This window comes from Mastigoproctus giganteus, chromosome 2 (assembly GCF_048544385.1).
Source record: "Mastigoproctus giganteus isolate SK-2022 chromosome 2, ASM4854438v1, whole genome shotgun sequence".
In the NCBI taxonomy this organism is placed as follows: Eukaryota; Metazoa; Arthropoda; class Arachnida; order Uropygi; family Thelyphonidae; genus Mastigoproctus; species Mastigoproctus giganteus.
The window spans coordinates 73213732-73239873 of NC_143576.1; the positions used below are offsets into that span (position 1 = coordinate 73213732).

General features: G+C 38.0%; 1 protein-coding gene across 1 annotated transcript in view; it reads right to left on the reverse strand.

The window, feature by feature from the left end:
- Window positions 1-20193: 20193 nt before the first annotated feature.
- Mat1 (CDK-activating kinase assembly factor) overlaps window positions 20194-26142 on the reverse strand; it is a 32402-nt gene continuing 26453 nt past the window's right edge. The window contains exon 2 of the mRNA XM_090389953.1: window positions 20194-21131. Within this exon, the coding sequence (XP_090246079.1) occupies window positions 20194-21129 (936 nt within the window). The 5' untranslated portion in view covers window positions 21130-21131. The remainder of the gene's footprint in view (window positions 21132-26142) is intronic.

The following is a 26142-nucleotide window of genomic DNA, read 5'->3' on the forward strand; positions in this document are numbered from 1 at the left end:
GTAAAATGAAAAAACTTTGGGAGGTGCATTATGGCCACAGAAGCAGATGCGCCAACAACTAACAAAAAAAAAAAAAAAAAAAATCCACGTTCATAAGGACAAGCATCAGGTAGCAGTTATCCTAGGTGATGACTGCTCTCTGGTGGCTGGGTATCCTGTATAAGGATCATAAAGTCAGTGATATTAGGTGGATTTAGACAAATGTCTAGGGGCCACCAAAGACAATAATAATAATAAATTCCATCATAAAATTTTTATGGAAGAGGGGGGAGGGGGGAACACTAGTCATATTCTCTTCATTGTATCCACACAGAAATCTTTGGGAATTGTTGGAGCACAGTCTTTGCCCAAAATTACACTGTTATGGATCACCTCCCCAGTCCAGAGCTGGATCCAAGCGTGGCAGGCAGAAATAATTGGACGCACTATTTCCGTTTTCAGTGGCATGGTGACCAGTACCGTCTGGCAAACAAAGGAAACAGATAAAAAACGATTGTATTCAACTAATAAACCCAGACAAACAACTTCTCACCTGGAGAATCCACTGGAGTTTAAAATTTAATTGATGTACTTTTCCTGAAAGGAAACATACTTGATCCACATGTTATTAACTAATATGGCGGAACAATGAACAATGTGTCCGACGTGGTTGGCAGCCATATTGGTGTAAGCATGCACTACATACAAGCACAACGCTATCATATATAAGAATTAAAGGCTCACAGAAATTCATTAAATCCATACAGAAATTTACATAAAGTCACATGGTGATCCAGTATCTTTAGTTCTTCAAGTTCAAATCTTTGGCGAACAGTAAATCCATGATTAATCAGCCTAGTGGGTCTTAGCAGCATAGTGCTTTTCTGTGCAAGTGTAATGAGGGATCATGTGCTTCAATATAAATATTTTGGATCAGATTTTTTTTGATTTTGGTAGTTGTTGGCGCATCGGCTTCTGTGGCCATATTGCACCTCCCAAGGTTTTTTGCAGTACTTTGATCCAAGCCCGAGGCGGGAATCGAACCCGCGACCTTTGGGTTGCCGGGCAGGTACTTTTACCCACTCGGCTAGCCCGGTCGGCTTTTGGATCAGAGCAGTCCTGAACACTCCCAGTGCAGTCCTCAGAGCACTGTGATGGATCACATTTAGCCGTTTTAAAATAGTGCTCACGGTAGAGTCATACAATGGACAACCATAATCTAGCCATGAACAGATTAAAGTTCTACGGGCTCACATCTGGTATGAGCTTGGCACACCCAGGGTCTTGAGCCGGATATCATCATCGTTCTCTTTCTTGGTGATTCCTATCTCAAGGTTTAGGCCTAAATGGTTGTCAGATGAACTAATGAGACATGTGGCAGAGAAGAAAAATGCATGGGATAAATACAAATTAATGGGCGACATGGAAGCCTATGATAGATATAAGTTGGGCTGTAACCAAGTCACAAAGGAGATTAGGCAGGCAAAGGCAGACTACGAAAAATCTTTGGCAAAGGATGCAAAGAAAAACTGAAAAGAGTTCTTTACCTATTTAAACTCAAGAAGGAAAGGGATGAATCAGATTGGTCCACTGGATATTGATGGTTCAACAGTTGAGGATCCTGCTCAGGTGGCTAACAATCTAAACGAGTATTTTGCATCTACATTCACGCATGAGGAGTTATTCAGGAAGGAGAATGACGTAGGTAAAGTAAACATTGGCAGTGAGCTAGATGATTTTGTAATAACTGAGAGGAAAGTGAAGGAGAGATTGTTGAGGATAAACATAAAAAAGGCACCTGGGGTGGATGGGATCTATCCAGTTATATTAAAGGAGGCAGCAAAGGAAGTAAGCAAACCCCTAGCCATAATTATGAGAGCTTCGTTGGACTCAGGGGAGGTACCCATAGACTGGAGATGTGCAAATGTAACCCCAATTCACAAAGGAGGATCAAAGGCTGACACAAGTAATTATAGACCTGTTAGTTTAACTTCTGTTCCAGGAAAATTAATGGAGGCACTGCTTAAAGAAGCACTGCAGGATCATCTAGACAAGAATTCAGTTATAGCTCAGACGAGCATGGTTTTGTTAAGGGCAGGTCTTGCCTGACCAATTTGATTGAATACTATGATGTAGTCACAAAAGAACTGGATGCAGGGAATAACTTTGATATTATATAGTTGGATCTTAGAAAGGCTTTTGTTACTGTTGCACATGGAAGTCTGCTGCACAAATTGGAGCAGTGTGGCATTGGGGGCAAATTGCTGCTATGGATAAGGGGATGGTTGAGTGGCAAAAGACAGAGAGTGGTAATCAATGGACACTGCTCAACGTGGACTAATGTTATTAGTGGAGTTCCTCAGGGTTCAGTGTTGGGTCCGTTGTTGCTTTCGGTGTTTATGAATGATATTGATGATGGTATATCAAGTTTAATGTCCAAGTTTGCAGATGATACAAAGGTTGGCAGGGTTGTTAAGGCCACTACTGACACTATGCTGCTGTAACAGGATCTGGAAAGGTTGAACAGATGGGCTGAGAGGTGGCAAATGAAGTTTAACATTGACAAATGTAAAGTACTACATATGGGAAACAGTAACCCCAGAGCAACGTATCAACTCTGCGGTACTACACTGACAGTGGTGGAGAATGAAAAGGATCTGGAGGTAATTGTGCAGGCAGATATGAAGTTCTCTGAGCAGTGCAGACGAGCTGCAAGAGTAGCTCGTGGTGTCTTGTCAATGATATACAGGAATTTTTCTAGCAGGGATAAGGAGGTGATTATTCTCTTGTATAAGGCAATGGTTAGACCACATCTTGAGTACTGTATACAGGTCTGGAGGCCTGATTTCAAGAAGGATGTAGAACTGCTGGAACAGGTACAGAGAAGGGCAACAAGATTAGTGAATGGAACAAAGGGTTGCTCTTACGAAGAAAGGCTTAAGTTTTGCAAATTACAGAGTCTGGAGACTAGGCACCGGCGAGGTGATCTGATAGAGGTGTATAAGACTTTGAATGGTTTGAGCATGCGCAATGCCAATGGGATTCTTCCTCTTGCTCAGAATAATCACCTTAGAGGGCATAAATTCAAATTGAGGAAGGACTGATGTCGGATAGATGTGCGGAAATTTGCCTTTGGCCAGCAAGTGGTTGGTTGGTTGGTGGAACCGACTTCCATCACTTGTTGTTGAAGTTGATAGCCTAAACAAATTTAAGGATCAACTGGACAGGTATTTCTAACGAACGGAGGGATGAAATGGGAGTGGTGTGTTTTTTTTTTGGCTGATGCTGAATAAGCTTGCTTTCTTGCATCATATGCCTCTACTAATGCTAACTCAGTAATTTTTTTGCCCTGGTGCAACATAAGCCTCGGGCTTCCTTGCACCATATGGCTAATAATAATAATAAGATGTATCAAAGTTTACCGATTAGCTCCCCACGACATAGGTGAGACTGATTTCAGTATATTCAAATGCGGCGCCTCCGTAGTCAGGTGGGCAGGACACGCTTCTTGATTAAACCAGGGTTCGAGCCTGTGACCACTGCATATCCCCGGAGCAATATGGCCTTAGTTGCTAATGCTCCTAAAAACCAAAATAACAACATATTTAAATGCTTTAGACACATAGTTCTTAAATGAGTGATGTGATCTTGGAAATTTAGTTTGCTCTCTATTAGTCCAAGAAATTTAATGGAATTAACAAGCAGGATGGGAGTATTATTCAGGTTCAGGGTGGAGAGCTCGTTTCTTGCAAAAGTGAGTGGCAGTGCATTTCTTTTCTGATTGTCGATAACCGTTCTGCGAAGTCCAGGATTCTATTTTGTTTATTGCAAGTTGGAGCTGCCTTTCGATGGTATTGATACTTTGAGACTGACAGGAAATGGTAAGGTCATCTGCATACATATGTTTCAACAGTTTTTTTGGATATCTTCTGTCATCTTCTAACTCGGATTGCAAATAGCGTTGGACTAAGTATTGATCCTGCGGGATTCCTTCTTCCTAAATGTGAGAAGCACAGAGTTTTTTTATATCATACCTGAAAAGAACGCAATAGCAGGAAATTTTGAATTATTTCAGGCAAATGGCCCCTAAGTCTCAGATGGTAAATATCCATAAAAATAACATGATGCCACGTCGTGTCAAATGCCTTTTCAAGGTCTAAGTTGACCATAACTAGATGTTATTTCCTGACAAAGGCATTGTGGATGTCAGATTCAGCTTTGATGACTACATCTAACATTGGTCTGTTTTTTCAAAAGCCATACTAATGATCTGGTAGCAGATTCTGTGACTCCATGATATAAGTGAGTCTTGTGTGGACCATCCTTTTGAAAATTTTACCCAAGCAACTTGTGAGAGATATGGGCCTATAATTTTGAACCAGGGAAGAATCTTTTCCTGGTTTTGGCATGGCAATAATGAAAGAATGGCGCCAGGAAGAAGGATAGGCATTTTCACAGAAGATCTGATTGTAGAAGATCAACAAGATATGCAAGTCCTTTTCAGGTAAATGCTTCAGCATAATGTAATGAATACCATCCGGGCCTGCAGCACTATCAGATGATCTATTTAATGATTCTTTGAGTTCTGTTAATGCAAAGGGTTGGCTGTATGGGAAGAAGCGGCACATGAAGAAGTTGATTTTGCCATTCTGTGCTTGCTTTAATGTTTTGCAAAGAGGATGCATAGGAAGCAGAAGCAGAGATTGTGGAGAACGATTCTGCTAGTGCATCAGCAACTGTTTCAGGGGGGGATAAGTCTTTCCCTTTCCAATGAAGTATTGGAGATGGGAGCCAAACAAATTTGCCATTTAGGGCCTGTATCCTTCTCCAGATGAGCTGTATGTCGGTGTCTCTTGTTATGATTGAGGCAAAGGCAATCCATGTGAGTCACGCGCGTCTAATTTTTCTTGTTTTAAGTCTTTCTAAGCAATTAAGTTACTGGTGGAAGGATATATGCAGAAATTATTCCAAGCCCAATTTTTCTCCTGTTTGGCATTAGAGCACTAAGTGGTTACAACATCAATTGGTTTCTTTTGTATTTTTGGATCATAAATAGTGATAACTTTCCCACAGACTGAGTAGACAGAGAGAGAGAGTATCACCAGAAAATTAGGTAGGGTAGGCTTCTCTTCAAAGTCTTTTGGATTGATTCAACTCATTATCATTGGATGTTACTGGCCTTACGCCTGAAGGCTCTAGAGGTGGATAGTCATTTATAACCATGGTTGATCCTTTTTCTCCCGGAGGATAGCTTTTCTACCAGGTTATTGGCCCCACCACGTGGAGGCAAGAACGGTGCCACACAGTGACAAAGAGGCTGGAAAAATTAGTTTGTTAATGAAAAAAAAAAAATATATATATATATACACACACACACACACACACTAAGAAAAAGAAGGGTGATTTCCCTTTCTTACTCAAAATCTGTAAAGTACAGAACCACTTATAATAAACTTAAAATTTGGAAAGCACTAGAAATTAAACAGTCCTTGAGGTTGTCACAGACATTCTCTCAGATATGCCAGACAAGCTGTTCTTGCTACCTGGGAGTCTAAAACACTGATGGAACTGATATTCGGGTGACACTCAAGTCAAGTGGACCCAATTTCGGCGAAGTCCGGATGGTTTATGACAACCAAATCCTCTGCTTGCACCTTCACGATGGTGGGACTGTTAGTAATCCTGGGTATAACCTTCATGCACAAGTACATGGTGGGTGACCACCCAGGTGTGAACCAACGTAAGCAGGGGTCGAGGTGTGGCGCCCACACCACATGGAAGAACGCCGCTCCTCTATGTTACCAGGCAGTACTAGGTGGTAGATGACTCTCATCAACCGGTGAAATACCACCACTTTGCTTATTGGAGGCTTGAAGTGGTGGAACCCATGTTTAGTCTCTACAGCTAAGTTCCGGCCAACCCTTACCTATCTCTTCCATCATGCAGTATGATTGATGATTTTTGAGGTTATGATGAACGTCGTGGCAAGATCCAATATTCCTTACATTTCGAGGGTACAGCTCTAAAACGGTGTTCGCAGGCCGGCCGCTAGATAGTACACCGGACCAAACCTATTGGTAACTTAGGAGGCTTCCGGATCAGCTAGTGTATAATCTTGCTACCTCTACTCTGCCAGATAGTGACTGGAGGGAGTCCGAGTAGTGTGTATGCGGGGAGCATTGTCGAGGCCACGTTATGTCAAGGATCTGGGTATATTCTTACCACATGTACACCATATCCAAAAATTTCATTACTTCCTACAGCATGTCCCACCCACTTTTTCTTACTATTGAATACACCATGAATTGTCAAAATAATAGAGCAAGCTTATCTGCGAAAAGATCTAAACCTCCCAAGGACTTTTCAAAATTTATTTTGAAATAGCATTTTACTGTTCATAATCATAACTTAATATCAGTTCTAAGTGCAGTTCAGCAAGACAAGTTTAAGAATGGCAGCTTATACTTGTGATTACTCAATGCAGGATTATAAATGCTGAGTGTAATGCAAACACAGCAGAACATCTGTACATGGAAATGTTTCTAAATCATGGCAAATGAAAATAATGGCAAATTATTTTCACCACTGTTATTAATTATGTAATCATTATTATTACAACATTGTCTGCAAGATAAGACCTTTCAAAAAAAGATGAGCATCTTGGAGATACAGGACTATTCAATAAGTGAGTTTCAAATAATGGCATGCCAATCAGCCCCAGAATTGTTAGCATTAGCATTAGTAGAGGCATTTGATGCAAGAAAGCAAGCTTATGCAGCATCAGCCAAAAAAAAAAAAAAAAAAAAACCACTTCCACTTCGCCCCTCTGTTCATTCAAAATACCTGTCCAGCTGAGCCTTAAACTTATTTAGGCTATCAACTTCCACGACAAGGGATGGAAGTCTGTTCCACCAACCAACCACCCGCTGGCTAAAGGCAAATTTCCGCACATCTATCCTACATCTGTCTTTCCTCAATTTGAATTTATGCCCTCTCAGGTGATTATTCTGAGCGAGAGGAAGAATCCCATCAGCATTGAGCATGCTCAAACCATTCAAGGCTTTATACACCTCTATCAGATCACCTCGCTGGTGCCTAGTCTCCAGACACTGTAATTTGCAAAACTTAAGACTTTCTTCGTAAGAGCACCCCTTTGTTCCATTCACTAATCTTGTTGCCCTTCTCTGTACTCGTTCCAGCAGCTCTACATCCTTCTAGAAATGAGGCCTCCAGACCTGTATACAGTACTCTAGGTTAGCCTGACCATTGCCTTATACAAGGGAATAATCACCTCCTTATTCCTGCTAGAAAAATTCCTATGTATCATTGACAATACACCATGAGCTACTCTTGCAGCCCACCTGCTCTGCTCAGAGAACTTCATATCTGCTTGCACAACCACCCCCAGGTCCCTTTCACTCTCTACCACTGTCAGTGTAGTACCACAGAGTTGATACGTTGCTCTGGGGTTGCTGTTTCCCATGTGTAGTACTTTACATTTGTCAATGTTAAACTTCATTTGCCACCTCTCAGCTCAACCTTTCCAGATCCTGTTGCAGCAGCATAGTGTCAGTAGTGTCCTTGACAACCCTGCCTACCTTTGTATCGTCTGCAAACTTCGACATTATGCTTGATATACCATCATCAATATCATTTATGAATACAGAAAACAATAATGGACCCAACACTGAGCCCTGAGGGACTCCACTAATAACATTAGTCCACGACAAGCAGTGTCCATTGATTACCACTCTCTCTGTCTTCCCCTGTTAGGGGTGGGGTGTGGTTCCTAAAGCACGGATGAAAATCCTGGTGAGAGCACAAGAATGATAGCAACAGCTGAAGGTGTAGGACACAAAACTGTTTGAAGAATTTTACCAAATCGACAGCTTTATCCACATCATAATCATAAATTACAAGGCTTTACTCAAACCAATTTCTCACTAAAAGTAGCTTTTTTGTACTTATTGGTTCTTATAATAGTGTGCTCCCTCTGTTTTTTTTACCGCTCATGTTATTTTCTGGTGAAACTTACTTCACAAGAAATGCCAAAATCAATTTTCACAACTCATTGGTGGACAGAAGAGAATCCATAGGCCATCATCCAATAGAGGCCAGCAACAATTTCATATTAATGTATGAGTAAAAATCTACCACACAAACAAAATAACTGTGTAATCAGTTGTTTATTATTATTATTATTAGCTATATGGTGCAAGGAAGCCTGAGGCTTATGCTGCACCAGCCAGAGCCATAGCCAGGTTTTCGGTGCCCTTGGCAAATTCATGGCTACATGCCTTTTTTCGATAATTGGTAAAATCATAATAAATAATAAGTACAGTCGGACCTCAGTTTAACAAACTTCTTTATAGCGAATTCTTCTATTTAGAGATAAATGTTTTCTTTTTACTGAATTTTTTTAAAATTCGCTAAATAGAATTTTATTCTTTACCGAATTTTTTTATTTCTTCGTTTTATGGAAACGAAAATTTTCCATATAATGACTGCATTACAAGACTTAACTGGGTACACATCATTCGCACCCATAGCTTTCAAAGCAAGCAGTAATGCTGTTGTTACGCCCAAATTAAAAGATAAGGAGGTTACTATCTGCAACTCTTTTTTTACGTATCTGCAACTCAGTGGGACCCATAAAACCTATCCCACTACCTGTCCCACATACTGAGAAGTCGAGCTGGTCAACTACTTTCTGTGTATCCATAGCCAGTGGGCAGACCAAGGTGTATTAAACATTCGGACAATAGACTCTGGCCAACCTTCTGTTGTAAGCACCCTGTTAGAGATTTAAAAGGGTGGTTTTCCTTTATCCCGACAAGCAGTCACCTGTTGTTTCATGGAAGTGAAATGGCACCGTTTCAAAGCTATTGGCCTATCACTGAGCACAATATGAGATAAGAGGAAATGATGCCTCCCACACTACTATCGTAGATTTTTCTTAAGAGTTATCTATGGCGCACTCACATCAATATTGTATAGATATAAAACTTTTACTCTTAACATATTAGGCATTGTTGCATTTAGTTATTTTAAGTTATTTCACTTCGTACTTTTGTTGCTAACAAATTAATAAATTCATTCAGAATTTCTGGAGATAAATAATTAGTGTGGTGTTTAATATGCGATTCCAGCATTTTTCATACCAAAGTCAAATTGGCTGACAAATTTTATCAAGTTTAAAAATATGCCACAATTTTTTTCCTTTGGTATTTATATTACTAGCATGTCCATGAAATGCCAAATTATTTTCAGCACAGAACAATATACATTTCAATATTATTCAATATACGACACCATTTCAAAATTTCGCTTCTTAGCGCTGCTTGTACAGTGTCGTCAATTAGTCCACCGCTTTGAAGACCCTTTTCTAATAATTTCCAATTTGTGAAATTGTTTGTGTTGTTGTAATGAATTCTCATGAAAAAGAATGTTTGGATTTAGATGTTTCCAATCTTTAAATTCATCTGAGCTGCGAAATGGAACATTATTTGTGCCAGATACAAATAAGAGGCACAGAAAACAATATATTGCATCTTTGTTTTTGCAATAAAATAACCATTTCCTCTTTTTTTTTCCCAATACCTTCATTTTTGTATTTCCATGAATTATTGAAACATCAGCCATTAGTGACAGGATACGTATTTAAGACTATATGTTCGGGACCGTGTTGCACCATAAGAGATCTGTTTTTGTGGGTATTAAAGTTCCATGTGATCGGATCATTAAAATTCTGACTTACATCAAAGTTACATTCTGGACAGCAAATAGATCTATGATATAATGCAGTATGTACTCAGATGTAAGGATGCATGCAGGTTTGAATCGGCGTGTGAAAATTAATTTTCACCCTCTCTGTGCTGTCATCTTGATTCGACATCATCGAGGGTGCCATTTCGTCAGCTAGCCTCGGGTGTCGAAATAGCTTGGTCCTGTACTGATATGGCCTGTCAGTGGCACCCTTCTGTTGGCACCCTTGGCACCTGCCCGAGAGAGAGAGAGAGAGAGAGAGAGAGAGAGAGAGAGAAAAGAATGATGATATCCAGCTCAGGAATCTGGGTGTGCCAAGCCCATAACTCACCAGATGTGAGCCCCTATTCTATTTAATTTTTTAAGGAATGTGATTTATGCAATTTGCTAGATGAAGATTACTCTTGCTGTTTGATCTTATATATAAGTTTATGCATAATGGTTCTCCTCCACCCCAATTTAGGTTGGGCAGCCAGAGACTATTTGAATGAGCAGTTCCGTGATAATTATTGAGGCTGTAGAGGCCTATATGAATAACCTAGTCATTCCCCAAGTAAGGAATACAAGAGCCTGCGCAAGGGTTTCTTGCACCCTAGGCAAGACTTAAAATTTGCACCCCAGTTGTATTCTTAGAAGACCTATCTATCCATCACCCTGCCTACCAATTCCCACCCATTCATCTATACTTATATCCATTGTCTATCCATTCGTCTATATTTATCTGCTTGCTGTATATTATTACGATTTAATTTATGATGCGATAATAACAATACAGTGCACAAATACGACATGAAACATTATCACAAAATAAACTTGTCGTCCTCTATTCCTCCTCTTCCGGCCTCTCTTCCCGTGGTCATCAAATTCATTGGCATGGACGGAGTTACAATGTTCTATTTACTACGCTGATATGGATCACAACAACACAAAGGACTAGAATTTAAAAGAAATTTAATAAAACAATTGGTGAATTTTACTTACTGTAATTATTTCCCTGAAAAATTTACTTTCTTTCCCTTTGCCTCCCCAAATGTTTTCACAAGTTCTTTTAAATCCATGTCATACACCATTTGTTCTTTAATAGAAATTGTAGCTAAGCCCACAGAGTAGGTCTGCACTCAATGTTGATCGTAGATAAGTTGTGATGAGTTTAAGTTTAGAAAAAACTCCTCTCGCTGCTTGCAACAGTAACTGGCAGAGTTAGAAGAATTCTAAGAGAAATTACATTAGGAACAGAGCCTTCTAATTTATTGGAAAAAAATGAATTCAATAACATCTTTTAGAGAACTCCCTGCTACAATTTTCCCTGCAAAAGCTTTCAACTTGTCTGTCAAAAAAAAAAATTACATTTTGTTGGAATGTGCCCCTAGACCTTTGCTCCCTAGACAACCGCCTAGATTTGCCTAATGGACAGGCCAGCTCTGAATGCAACCTAAGCAACCTAAAGTTGCTCGATTTTTTACCCATAGGGTCATCTAAAATCCAGTGTTTATACAATATCCAAAGACAACATTAAAATGCTTCACAAATGTGTTTAATGATGATGCCAGAAGATGTGTATAAAACGATATAAGAAAGGCCTCAGAAAAAAAAAAAAAAAAAAGAAAAAGACAACTTCCATTTTGCTATTCGTTCCCTCCAATAGTTCGCTAAGTTCTTCTATGAATTTAAGCTATCAACTTCCACAACAGATGGAAGTTTGTTCCAGCAATCAACCATCCATTGACTAAACACAAACTTCCACACATCTATTCTGCAACCATCCTGCGCCCCCTCGTGTGTATGGTCTGAGGAAGAATCCCAAGAGCAATGAGCTTGCTCAATCCATTCAAAGCCTTAACCACCTCAATCAGATCACCTTGCAAGTGTCTAGTCTCCAGATACTACAATTTGCAGAACTAAAGCCTTTCTTGGTAAGAGCATCCCTTTATTCCCTTCACCAGTCTCGTTAACCTCTATACTTCTTCCAGTAGCTCCATTAATAAAATTAGGCAACCAGACCTGTATGTAGTACTTAAGGTGTGGCCTGACCAATTGCCCTATACAATGGGATAATTACCTCCTTATCCCTGCTAGAAAAATTCCTATATATCATTGGCAAAACCCCATGAGATATCCTGGCAGCCTGTCTGTATTGCTCAGAGAACTTTATATCTGACTGCACAATTATGCCAAATCTTTTTCGTTTTCCACTATCCTCAGTGTAGTACCACACAGTTGGCACATTACTCTGGGGTTACTGCTACCCATATGCACTACTTTTCACATAACAATGTTAAACTTCAACTGCCATTACTCAGCCCACCTGCCTTAACTTTTCTAGATTCTATTGAGGTAGCATACCATCATTCTTGCCATTAACCACCCTGCCAACCTTCGTATCATCTGCAAACTTGAACATTAAGCCTGATATGCCTTAATCAATATCAATGATAAATATAAAAAATAAGAATGGGCCCAACACAAAACCCTGAGAGACTCCACCCTTGTGCATTTAAATTATTAATACAGTATTATTCTGTACACCTGTTGGCATCTCTCATGTTGTGGAATTAACTTCATAACTGGGTTGATTCGAGATAATGCAATACATGGTAACGTGAAGGTAGCCACAATATGAGATACAATTAAATTGATGCCTTTACACTATGCTAATAGTTTATTTCTATGAGCTAACTATGGTGTATTTACACCGATATTATATGTGCATTAGGCTATACCATTAACTTGAAAGTTATAAGTTAATTATAATATATAACAAAATTATCCAACTAAGGCCAACCTAAGTGATTTGAACTTTAGAAGGATATTCATACACAAGTTAGTATTCTGAGTACTTCCTTTAACTGTCTGTCAAGTCACTCAATGTCCCACTTTTTTTTTTTCTTTAGAACAAAATCCTTCGATGTACCTTTCCCCTATAATTGAGGTGGAGAGTTGATAAAGTTCAAGGCAGAATTGGATGGCCCCATTTTAGCAAAATGTTTGAAAAGTTTGTATGTGATGAAAAAAAAAATCTCCTTTCTCACATCTCCAGCCATTCTAACACAGTGAAACCTCCCTTAACAAAGGCCTGTCTAAAAGAAAGACCTCACATTGTGAACACTCAGGCTTGGGTTCTGGCAGAAGTGCAAGAAATGTTATATGACCTCATCTAACTTTCTAATATGAATGCAAGCACTTTAATAGGTGTCCTTTTTTCATTTTCAACCTGGACTGGGCATTTTTAAGGCTAAGTGTTCTCACACATCAATGGGATTTGCAGTGAAGGTCAAGGTCATTTATACTAATAAGACTTGTGTGCCATCACACAAGTCTTATTGTTGTTAATATGCTCACCACTGCTGGTAAGGAATGTTTATAAACTTGTTTGTACTGTCCAGTCCAATGTTGCCAGAATTTAAAAAAACAAATACGTATCAAGTTTGTATACAGATTCAGTGTGGGAATACAGTTGTAATACATTTCTTTCACAAAAAATAATAATAATAAAATAATAATAACAATAATTATAACATAATTCCTCGTAATAATAACATATTATGGGGAATGAAAACAGTTAAATTGTTATTAAATTAAACTTAGGCAACACTTGATCCACAAAAGAAATACAGCAAATTAATTAATTCCGTTAATACAGTCACAAGTAAGGCAAGTTGCTATTCTGCACCTATGAGCCTAACTAGCCCTATTATTAAAACAAACAAAAATAAAATAAACATTAAAATTAAAATAGTAAAAATTTTCTAGGAATACAAGTTTTCTATTCTTATTTTATTTATTTCATTAATTACTGTTTTGATATACAGATGGTTAGGTTCAAAAGAGCAGCACAGCAACTTGGCTTACCTATAACCCTATTAATACCATTAATTAATTTGCATATTGATTGTGTGGTTCAAGTGTTTCATAACTTTAATTTAAATGAACACTCTACCAATGAACTACATAACTAATTTTGGCCAGTAGCCCATGGGGATTTTCCACAGATATACTATGCTTCAACAGAAACACTATGATGCTTGACATTACTTTCATAACTGTTACATTGACAGTGATATCAGTGTTTTGTTTTTAGACATATTTTTTTTATTTTTATTAACCATAGGGTGCAAGGAAGCCTGAGGCTTATGCTGCACTACACAAAAAAAAAAAAAAAAATTTTTTTTTGAATTACCCAGAGAGAGGGAGAGAGAGAAATAGAAGGGAATCACCAAGAAAGAGAAGAATGGTGTCAGTGTTTTGTTTTAATATATGGCTGTGTTTGCAGCAGGGCCATATGCAGAAATCTAAAAAGGGAAAGCAGTTTGACCCATTAAGATCAAAATGTCATTAAGTTTATATCATTAAGTGTTACGGTAACCTATCATCGCACAAAGGATTGATCTCTCTCTGCGTGAGATCACTTTGACAATGCAAGAGTGCATTTTTTTTTTTTTTTTTTTTCTCTCAATGGAAACCCCCAAAACACAGGAGGTATTAGAATCTATGGTATTTAGTACCGTGCATGGGTTGGAGGTTGAGAAGACGAAAAAAAAAATATTTGTTGATGTTAGACTTGAACTTCTGTAGACTGTAATTTTCAGGAAATGCGTATGAAGGAAGGTTGTTCCAGAAAACGGCAGTTGAATAAACAAGAAAGATGAAAAGTTGGTTCTGTGAGTTTGAAGTTAAACAGTAAGTGGATGTTGGCTAGTGGCAGCTTGTGATCGGACTGTTTTGAAAGAGAATTATAGAAGCCAATTCGTAAGAACAGCGCACATGGAGGTATCTGTAGAAAAGGCATGCAGCAGAAACAGTACATCTATGAGACAGAGTGGAGGGACTCTGTTAGAGATGAGTCATTAATTAATTAACCTAACTGCCCTCTTCTGAATGAAATTTAGAATCCTGAGAGGTTTTGGGGTTGTTGTTATTTGGTTTTTAGGAGCAAGGCCATATTGCTCCGGGGATATGCAGAAAGGTCATTCCCTGACCTTTCCGCATCCTCTGTATTTGGTGGTCACGGGCTCGAATCCTGGTCTAATCAAGAAGCGCGTGCTACATTTCTTGATTAGACCGGGATTCTGGAGGTTTTGGGGCACTACCCCAGATGCAGGAACAATATTCTATGGTAGGGTGGATTTGCTATTTTTACAGAGTGAACACTGTTTGGAAGAAAAGTAGCGCCGAGAGCAAAAGAGAAAACCAAGTTTTTCAGATGCAGAGGAAGCAATATTTGTAATGTGCTTGTTTGCCAAGAGAGAGATTAGAAGTCAGAGTAATCACAAAAAGAGGTATATCATCATGCCTAGAAATCGGAGTGTCACCAAAGATAAGAATGGGAGCGGAAGAATTCTTTTTGCGAGTATAAGGCAGGACTGAGTTTTAGAAGAATTGAAATCAACTAAGTTGTCTTTGCCTCATTGGAGAATTACCTGGAGATCGGCAATGGTAGCAGATATTCGAAAAGTTCAAGCTGATTGAGCAGAGCGAGGTTTTTCAAACTGGAATGCAAAATGCTGTCATCAGCAAAACTATGGATAGGATTTCCAGTCAATGGAAGAAGGTCATTAATATACAAGAGGAAAAGAGTGGAGGAAATAACTGAACCTTAGGGGATACCAGCATTAGTGGAGAAGTTAGAGAGAAGACAGAGACATCTACCATAACCCTCAGTGAGTGGTCAGAGAGAAAACTGGATAACCAATTATCAACAGTTGGCAAACAATAAGATGGAAGCTTGTTTTGAAGACCTCTATGCCAAACATGATCAAAATAATGTGAGATGCCAAGAGCAACTGCTTGTGTTTCACCAAACTTTTCCATTGTCCATAAATGGTTAATATAAGCCAGAATATCGCCAGTGGATCGACACTGATGAAATCCATACTGGCGATCGTTGATCAGAGGGAAGGTTTCTAGGTAGTTTAAGAGTTGGCAGTTAATTGATTTCTCAATTACTTTAGAAAGAGTAGAAGTAATTGCAATGGGAGGGATTTGTCACCCTTTTTAGGAACTGGCTGGATATGAGCAAATTTCCAAGCAGAAGGAAAAACGCCTTTGGGATAAGAAAGGGAAAAAAGGCGGCAAAGAACAGGACTAAGTTCAGGAGCAGAGGTTTTGAGAACAAGTGGAGAAATACCATCAGGACCTGGAGCTTTCTTAGCATCAAGATTCTTCATTGGAAAACCAAGGTTTAGATAAAGGACAAAATTTTAAAGTGGAGTATGGAATAAAGGATTCCATTCTGATAAGAATAATTTTACTGACACGATCTGAGTAATTGTTAATATCAGAAGTTTTGAAACAGTAATCTGACCATGGAAAAGTAGAAAAGAAATCTCACAGGTCAACCCATTTTGCATTCTTGTAATGCCAAACACGAGGTTGGGAATATCTATGATATAAAGGCCCCCATTAGAGAAGAGACAATCACCAACTTGTGATCTGAGGTGCCACTCACTTCGACTGCATACTTAGAAGGGTTATTTGTGAGAAAAAGATCAAGCATGTTGGGTGTATGGTAAATGAACAATATCATTAGTAATTGCAAAAGCCTCAGCATCTCGACCAGCTGGGTCGGTGTGACTAGAAAACAGAAGCCAGCTGGAGTTGTGAACATTAAAATCACCAAGGAAAATTACCTCACTGTTGGGAAAGTTGGACTGAAGAAAGTCAAGTTGCAAAGAGAGGAAATCGAAGAGTTCCAAGTGATTAGTGGAGTTGGGAAGAACAGTAGAAGCAACAGATGAATTTGACAGAATGAGATAGAGAGATTTTAAGCCAGAGAAGATCGAAAAGAGGAGATCAAGTTACCAAGTCTCTGCCAGGGAATATCGGAAAAAACATATGCACAAGTATCATCTTTGAGGCGAAAGGAATCATACAGGAAATAATTTGGGGAACTGAGATGAGCAGTGGTTGAATCAACCGATAACTGAGATTCTGTCAGAAAAAGTACATGGGATTTGGTAGACTAAGTGGAAATGGGCATCATTGAGATTAGAACTGGGACCACGTATATTTGTAAAATGAACTAGGAGGTTTAGATTTTTCACAGATAAGTTTGCTCTATTAGTTTGACAATTCATGGTGTATTTCAATAGTAAGAAAAAGTGGAGGTTAACATGCTGTATGAAGTAATGAAATTTTTGGATATGGCATACACATAGTAAGAATATACCCACATCCTTGACATAATGTGGCCTCGACGATGCCCCCCACATACACACTACTCGAACTCCCTCCAGTCACTATGTGGCCAAGTAGAGGTAGCAAGATTATAGTATACACTAGCTGATCTGGAAGCCTCCTAAAGAGTTACCAATAGGTTCAGTCCAGTGTACTAATTAGTGGCCAGCCAGCGAACACCGTTTTAGAGCTGTACCCTTGAAATGTAAGGAAGATTGGATCTCACCATGATGTCCATCATAACCTCAAAAGACATCAATTACACTGCATGATGGGGAAAGGTTAACCGGAACTTAGTCTCTGGAGACTAAACATGGATTCCACCACTTCAACCCTCCAATAAGCAAAGTGGTGAAATTGCACCGGTTGATGAGAGTAATCTACCACCTAGTATTGCCTGATAACACAGAGGGGCAGCATTCCTCTGTGTGGTCTGGATGCCACATCTCGACCCCTGCTTACGTTGGTTCACACCCAGGTGGTCACCCACAGCGTGCTTGCGTATTGGAGTTATACCCAGGATTACTAACAGTCTCACCATCATAAAGGTGCAAGCAGAGGATTTGGCTGTCACAGACCATCCGGCCTTTTCCAAAATTGACTTGAGTGTCACCCAAATATCAGTTCCATCAGCATTTTAGATTCACAGTTAGCAAGCACAGCTTGTCTGGCATATCTGAGAGAACGTCAGCAAATTTTTTTATTCATTGTTCGAAATTTCAGTGTTCATTTTTTTATGCCACAACTGTGAAAAAACCATTTTTATATTAAAAACATATTTTTAATAAATTTTTTAAAAACGAAAACTCCCTTTAGACCTGTCATGAGTGAACTGCAAATTGTAAAACCTACTTTCTTCAGTGAATATATACAATCAGACACTGGTCTTTCAGTAAAGGAATATCTATAAGTAAAACATGAAGTATGTGATTTAACAGCTGATTCCAAACGATGCTTCATGTCATAAAGACAGAGGATGTTACCAGTTGGAGAGTATGCAATGGTAAAGATAGCTTGGTATCAATTTTATGTACCAGATGCCACTCAATATGTGTATATAACTAGGTATAACTTGATTCTTGAATTTTTCCTAATTGTGCAATAATTAGCTATGAGTTCTCCACAAAAATTCCATATTTCTGAAGAAATGAAGGAAAATATTTTCAAAAATAACTACAGTAGACTCTCGATTTTCTGGGATAGATGGTAAAAAACAAATCCCGGATAATTGATTTGCCGGTTAATCCAAAAATACAGAAGTTCCCGACATACGTGAGAGATACGTTCCAGGACTTCTTACTTCATTGAGTTTTACTTAACTCGGGAATGACTAATAACATATTGCTACTATATTATTATTGACAAATCTGAATTCCACACGATACTTGTTAATGTTTGGCTATTTTGATGCATCCTTATTATGATTCCTTAGAGATTTAACAGATACACCGTTTTCAAACATTTGAATAATTTCAAGTTTTTGTTTAACTGAAACAAAAATAGTGAACGTAATATGTATGCAAACAGATTGAGATGCATGAATCACGACATACATACATCGGTAAGATGTTTTGTTTGACTGTGATGGCAAAGCTGACTAAACGGATTAAGACTAGCTTATTTGCACCAAACACGTTACTGGGCAGTGGGCTGATGCTACACGCACAACCATTCCCATTAGGCTTCGGGGATCACACGGATAGGGTGTGTGAGTTTAGTAGAAAAATCTGAGATCACTGCATTAAGAGAGGGGGTTGACGTGCGTATAGCATTCTTCCTAGCAACAATGTTGTATGTATGTATGCTCAGTTCAGACTGAAATGCACAGCGAGATGCAGTAGCAGTCGTAAGTCGGTGTCAAAGTGCATAGGTCATAAGTCGACAACTACCAGTAGTTCGAATGTGCCCTTTGTGATAACGAGAAATCAGCGTGGAAAGCCGTTTGAAATGTTTCGACTGGTTTTCTAGGAAATGTTAAAGTTGGAAATTACAGGCAACTTATGGAAGATCTCATTACTTCTTACAAAAAACTGGGGTGCAACGTGTCAACGAAGATGCATTTCTTGCACTCACATTTGGATTTCTTCCCGTCAAACTGTGGTGCCATCAGTGACGAACATGGTGAGTGCTTCCATCAATACATTGCAACGATGGAACAAAGATACAAAAGCAAATGGGGTGCTGCCACGTTAGCCGATTATTGTTGGATGGTGAAAAGGGATGCTCTCAAAGTTTAATACAAGCAAAAGGCAAAAAAGTCCCAGGTCCAATACTTGGTATGTTTGTAGCTATATCTTACTGCCATATAAATAAAAAAATATCTTGTATAAATATTAAAAACTATAAATATTAAAATGGCAGAGCCAATCTGCCATTTTAAGCACTATTTCCATGTTTAGCACCCCAAAATCTATAAAGTAAATTACTTTCATGCCCATAACAAAATGACCCAAAATTTGTTGCTCAGTATAATTGAAAGTAAAGCATAAATTAATAATTAATTGTAACAATTTATTTTTCTCTCCTTTAATAGAGCCAAATAAAAACTCAATTGATGGGTTCTGGCAAGTTTCCCAAAACATTACCTAAATGTATAGTACATTTAGGTCAATAAGGCTAAATAAACCAACTTAAAAAAAAAAAAAAGTATACGAGTAGTTATTTAGAGAGAAAAATTTTGCAAAAAAAAAAACATGTTATTTTCTAATTATATTAGAATTTTTGTTTTCATTCATAGGCATTAAGTTCAATTAAGTTAATGAGTATTTTTAATCACAAAAAAAAAAAAAAAAAAAAAAAAACTCAAATTTTTCAATTATTAAAAAAGAGCTGTAGAACTGATATAAGCATTGCTATCTAGTGGAAAAAGGTCAAACATTAGTACACTAAAAGCACAATTTAAAAAACAAAATACTTTTTTTTCAAATATTAACTGTTATAAAAGAGAGTGATATACCACTGAGTTAAAACTCTGAGTAACCAACCCTTCAAATATTGGCAGGTGGGGGTCCCAAAAAAAAAAAAAAAAAAAAAACTTTTTTAAGGAACTAAACTATTTTTAATAGCAAACATTTTGGTATTGATACAGATAAACATACCCAACAATACACAAAAAAATTATAAAATATTCATAATATACAAAAATATTAATAGTAATAAATAAATTATGAACTCTCATAATACACAAACAGAAATCCACCTACTGGTTTTTCATTTGATAACACATGCTGCATCACACAAATTCAATACAGATTAATCAATAAATATATGAATAAATCACAACTGTCCTGAAGAAAAATATAAACCACAAAAGGCCTCTTGTAATGCACGATAGCAAGCATAATTTGACAGAAAACCTGCTGCCCTTTCCATTTCCGCAGCAGCACGCACATGTTGCAAGTATCCAATCTGCAAGTCTTTAAATTCAGGAACATCAGGCCCACAGAGATTAAGAACTGGTTCAATATATACATACTTATTTTCTTCATTCTGTTTTGGTACAGGTAAAAATATTTCCTGGTGTTGGACACTAATACCAGTTGAAAACTTTAGCACTTTCTTTTTACGTGGAACAGGTTTATGCTTTTTTTGTTGATGAATTGCAGATGCATGAGAGGCAACAATTTCTCCAGCAGGAAGATCTGAAAACATAAGTTCATCTATTAATTCCTCTTTCTTTTTAACTTTAGACTTCTGAGCCTCCTCCTCCTCTTCAAAAATCTGCTGTTGTCTGAATTCTGATTCTTCCATTTCTGTCCTAAGCAGAATTTCTAATTCTTCCTCCTCTCTGCTTAATTTTCCTTTATTCTTGATAATCTGATTCTTATTCTCCTTTTTATATTGTTCAATTTTTCGTTTTGTACACTCAACATTAACATTATTAACTAGATTATAAATTGTGTTTTCTATTTCTTCTAAGTAGTCATTATATTCACGTAGGGTTGCAAAATCCTCCTCCTTCTTATTAAAATCTTTAAGAATACGTCGCCGTATATCAATCTCCCTTTCCACTGATGCATCTTCAAATATCTGTAACCTGAAGTTGGTTCTCCGCAAAGGAATATTACACTGAGGACATGATCCAGAACCTTTAACAAACAACAGTTCCACACAGTTTTCACAAAGCCCGTGTCCACATACATTCACTAGCAGCCTAAGTGATGGATTTCGATATTTTGTGGTCTTGCAGCGAGGACATGCTATGTCATCCATGCCTATAAAAAGAAATCTCATAAAATGTTTCACACTTAAAATTTTTCCTAAGAAAAAATGAAGGTTTTAGAAATTTCATAACTGATACTTAATGGAAGTAACAATGCTTGATTTAAAAATCTTCTGTTTATACTTCAACATGGCCACATAATTAAAAGGTGTTCACAATTATTATCATGAAATGTATTTAGTATTTATGTGGATTCAAACCACAGTGAACTCAAATGCATGTATTACTGTGTTCTCAAAATGACCACTCAGCCATGTTGGACCTTTTAATTAAATGTGCTTATTCAAAGTATTAAACTGTTTGTTTTTTAGGAGCATTAGCAACTAAGGCCATATTGCTCCGGGATATGCGGTGGTCATTCCCTGACCTTTCCGCATCTTCCGTATTTGGTGGTGACGGGCTCGAACCCCGGTCTAATCAAGAAGCGTGTGCTACGCACTGCTGCTCCTTCCCACCTGGCTACGGAGGCGCCTATTCAAAGTATGGATAATTAGTTTCTGACATAGGCATCTCCCTCCAAAACTATGATGCCTGGACTAGTAGTGTAAAATGTCATAAGCATAACAATTTGAATTAACTAACTAAAATGAATTTAGTGGCCCAACCCTCTATGATATTAAACCACCACTTTGCTTAATGGAAGCTTAGAATGAAAAAAAAAAAAAAAAACATTTTTATTATGAGAGAAGGAAAATATGGTCATATCATCATTAAACTTAGGAAACACTTGAGCCAAAAAATAACTATAGCTAATTAATTAATGCTGTTAATGATTATTGAGAAGATGTTATTCTGCTCCTATGAACCTAACCATGTTTATATCAGAACAAAAATAAGTCCTGTTTTTAATCCTATTTTTATTTGTATCTTTTGATATATATGGGTGGGTAAGGTTCACTGGAGTATAATAGCACTTGTCTTACCTTATAACCCTATTAACAGTTAAGTAATTTGCTGTTTTTATTTTGTGGCTTAATCATTTCCTAAATTTAGTTTAATAACAATATAACCACATTTTTGTTCCTTATAAAAAATTTTACTTTGAGTACAGACATAACACTGGTTTATATTAGCAATTTAATTAACTGATTTTTTTTTAAGTTTCATTTCTGTTTATTACAATTTCTTATTTTTGAGTGGCATATTTGCATGCTGTATTGGATTCATCGATTGGGGAAAATTGACATTAAATTTGCATTTTGTTTGTCGTGTTTCCTTATTTATTCCACAGAGCATGGCGGCCATAGCATATTTTATGCTTAGTTGATTCTTCTTTACTTCTCTTAATGTCCATGGTGTACTGGGAAATCTACTGAAAACTGGCTGAGATAACAATGAATGATTGAAATACAACCCCTTCTCAAAGCTTACGTGCAGGTGACTCTTGAAAAGGTGGTGCTCTTAGTTTCTTTTTTTGTGGTATTTTGCATTATTTTAGTAGCACTTGTTATTTGAGGATGTAGGTGTGTATCTGTTTGGATGAGGAGCTGTTCATTCACTCCTCTGAGGGAGTGTTACTTTGTTCCTTCCCTTTTCTATTCTTAACCTTATTTTTTTATTTTATTTATTTATTTTTTGTTTTGATACAGGAGTGATCAGGTTCATAGGAGCAGAATGGTACCTTGCTTACCTATTAACAGCATTAATTAATTTGCTGTATTTACTGTGGTTCAATTTTCCTAAGTTTAATTAAATTAAATGACCCAACATACAGAATGTTGCAATATTTATTACAATTATTACAATTTCTTATTTTTGAGTGGCATATTTGCATGCTGTATTGGAGTCATAACTTTTGAAGTTATGGTGGACACTATTTTGAGCTCCAATATGCTGCTTACATTTTGAGGGTACAGCTTTAAAATGGTTTTCACAGACTAGCCACTAAGTGGTCCAACAGACTGAGACTACTCATAACACACTAAGAAAAATCTCAAATGGCTAGTGTATAATTTTACTGGCACTACTCTGCCAGTTATGACTAAGAGCAGAGAGGCATACTCCCAGGAACTCACATAATATCAAAAAACTCGGGTATATTCTACCTATGCCATGCCTTAAAATTACCAAATCCGTACATGTTACTCACCCTCCAAATTTTACCTCATCTACATCAATATATCACGAATATGTAAACTTATGGAACAACCTTATTTTCCAGAAGAGTCTAATCTAAATGATGCATCTTCCACCTACAATTTTTCCACTTAAGCCCCCACTTACATTTTTCTGACAGAATCCACAATTACCTGTTGCATCAACCACCACCACTCATCTTGTATGCCCCCTCCCACTATCCAGACTGTCACACTGTCCCACATGATCTTTAACAACCATACCAAAACAACCATCACCCTCACCATCCCTATGACCTTTCAGCATCCCTATGATGCTGAAAATGTATATATACAGTGTCCATAAAGCCCTTGGGCACTTTAAAACTGCAATAACTTAGGTTTTATAAGAAATAAAATACTGTGGGACCAGTGCATTTTCCTCAAGACAGAATGCACTGGTCCCACAGAAGGCTTCATATATACAGGTAAACTATTGTCAGGGAAACAGTAATTGTAATGTGCAAAAAGGATAGGTAGAAGAGGACCAGAGTATGTTTGCTAGGAGCAAAAGTTGAAGGCATTGTAGAGCAAATATCTTTTAAGGATAAAAAAATGCAATATTGTTATACACGTTGCCACTAATGACGTTAAAAGTAAGAGATCGGCAGAATTACTTAAAAGTACATGAGAAAAAGTCACAAGTTAGGGTGGAAACTGAATGTGTCTGCAATTCTGCCAGGCACAATAGGAAGGAGTATATGATGAGAGACTTATCAATCAATCTGCCCTGGAGAGACTGTGCAAGGTTCATGGAGTAGAATCTCTCTCAGCTTGGTCTGTGGTTACTAACAGGAGAGCTGCTTCTACAGGGATAGGATACACTTAAATAGAAAGGAGTGCAAGAATATTTACTGATGCTATCAAGGCAAAGTTAGGTGGATCGGAAAACTGCTATCAGGGGCGTTCAATAAATTATCTACCTACCTATGAAGGAAATAGATAGAGGCAAAAATATTTTTTCATTTTTTATTTTTCAATGTAACTCCCCTGAACCCCAATACACTTGTTCCATTTTGTTGGCAATGAGGAAATACTAGACAAATAAAATTCTTTGTCCTGTCCATCAAAGACCACAGAAACCGCAGACTTCAGTTCATTATCATCAGGAAAGTGATGTCCATGTATGTTTTTCTTCAGGTGTCGAAACAGGAAATGGTCACTGGGGGCCAGATCCAACTATAAGGTGGATGGGTAGATTCTGTAAAGTCAGTATCTCAGAGCAACAGCATGTGACCTGTGTACTGATGTGTTGTCCTGAAGAAACAGCACACCTTTGGAAAGTTTCCCATGGTTTTTCCGTTATGACATCCCTTAGGTTATACAGTAGAGATACATATGACTCCCCAGTGACTGTCTGCTTGTGTTCCAAGTAGTGAATGTACAAAATTCCCTCAGCATCTCGAAAAAATGGTGGCCATAATCTTGCCAGCTGAAGGTTGTGTCCGAAATTTTTTGGGTAGGGGAGGAACTTGTGCTTCCACTGCATTGATTCTTGCTTGGTTTCAGGATCCCAGTGATAAACCCATAGTTAGTTTATATAACAATTCTGGAGATGAGAGCTTCAGAATCCTTTCCATAACCCATAACAATTCTGGAGATGAGATCTTCAGAATCCTTTCCATAAAGCTCTAAATTCTCCTCACAACACTGTACTCTGAATTGCTTCTACACATCGGTAAGAAATCTGAGGACCAACACTGCACTAACCTTAGTCATCCCCAAATTTCATGGAGAATGCATATAAATGTTCCATTAGATATGTCATATTCCCTAGAGATCTGGGAGCCCTTTAACGGTCTGTCATTCGGCACAAGGGTTTCCACAGCTTGGCACATTTCGGGAGTGATCGTGTCACAGGCCTACCTGGATGTGGATAATCTTTGATGGGCTCTCTACCCCACTTGAATTGTTCGAACCAGAATTTCACCTTGTAATCTGAAGGTAATCAGAAGCAAATCCATAATTTGATACAGGCAACCTCTTTCTTTCTGTTACAGCAGCACATCCTAAAAACATAGTGGGATCAAAATTAATATGATTCAAGTTGAGATATGTAGGAACAGATAAATCATGAATCATTGAAATATAACTATGGGAAGTACATTAAGTAGATAACTTATTGACCTTACCTCACACAGACTAATAGATTAACAATAGCGGCAGGCAGAAATGAAAGTGATTCTTGCACTGTTTCTATTGGAACATACAGCAGCCTGGAAAGCAAGTTTCTCGAGATTTCATGGCCTGCCTGAGTCATCATGGAACAGGTAAATACATAGGCTCAATTAGGGTAATTAAGAGTAACAGGTGCATGTAATGTATACTTGCATTAACACCAATGCTAGGAACATAGTAAATAATTTTGATGAATTTGAAGTGCTGTTCAAGTGATCAAATGAAGTGTACAGAAAGGACATGGTGTACAGTGTTTATTGTTAAGTGGCACCAGGGCCCTCACCTAAAACTGAAAAGACAGTCATGTTAGGAAGGAGGGTTATACTCTTATTTAAGAAAACAAAGGTTGGAGGTAGTATTAGGTTGATTTCTAGGGTTACTGTCGATCTTGCTGCTGGTGTTTGTGGACATTATTTATCGGTTACTGTATATATTTCGATTGTAAAAGAAGAAAAGATCCATTGTTCAAGCAAAAGTTAAAGGAAAGTACCCGATTGCTCGGCAATCGGGTACAGGACGTGATACTGCCATGGGGGATGTCTTTGTGTGCGCACGATGTAAGGAGTGCAAGGAAATCAGGCGACAACTCAGCGTTGTTATGGGCCTTTATGAGAGCTTGAAGGACAGGGTGGATGCCCTCGAAGGAAATAAATTGAGGGGCCCATCAAGCTCTCAGCTGCCCACATCAACGCCAGAGCTTGCACTTGGTCA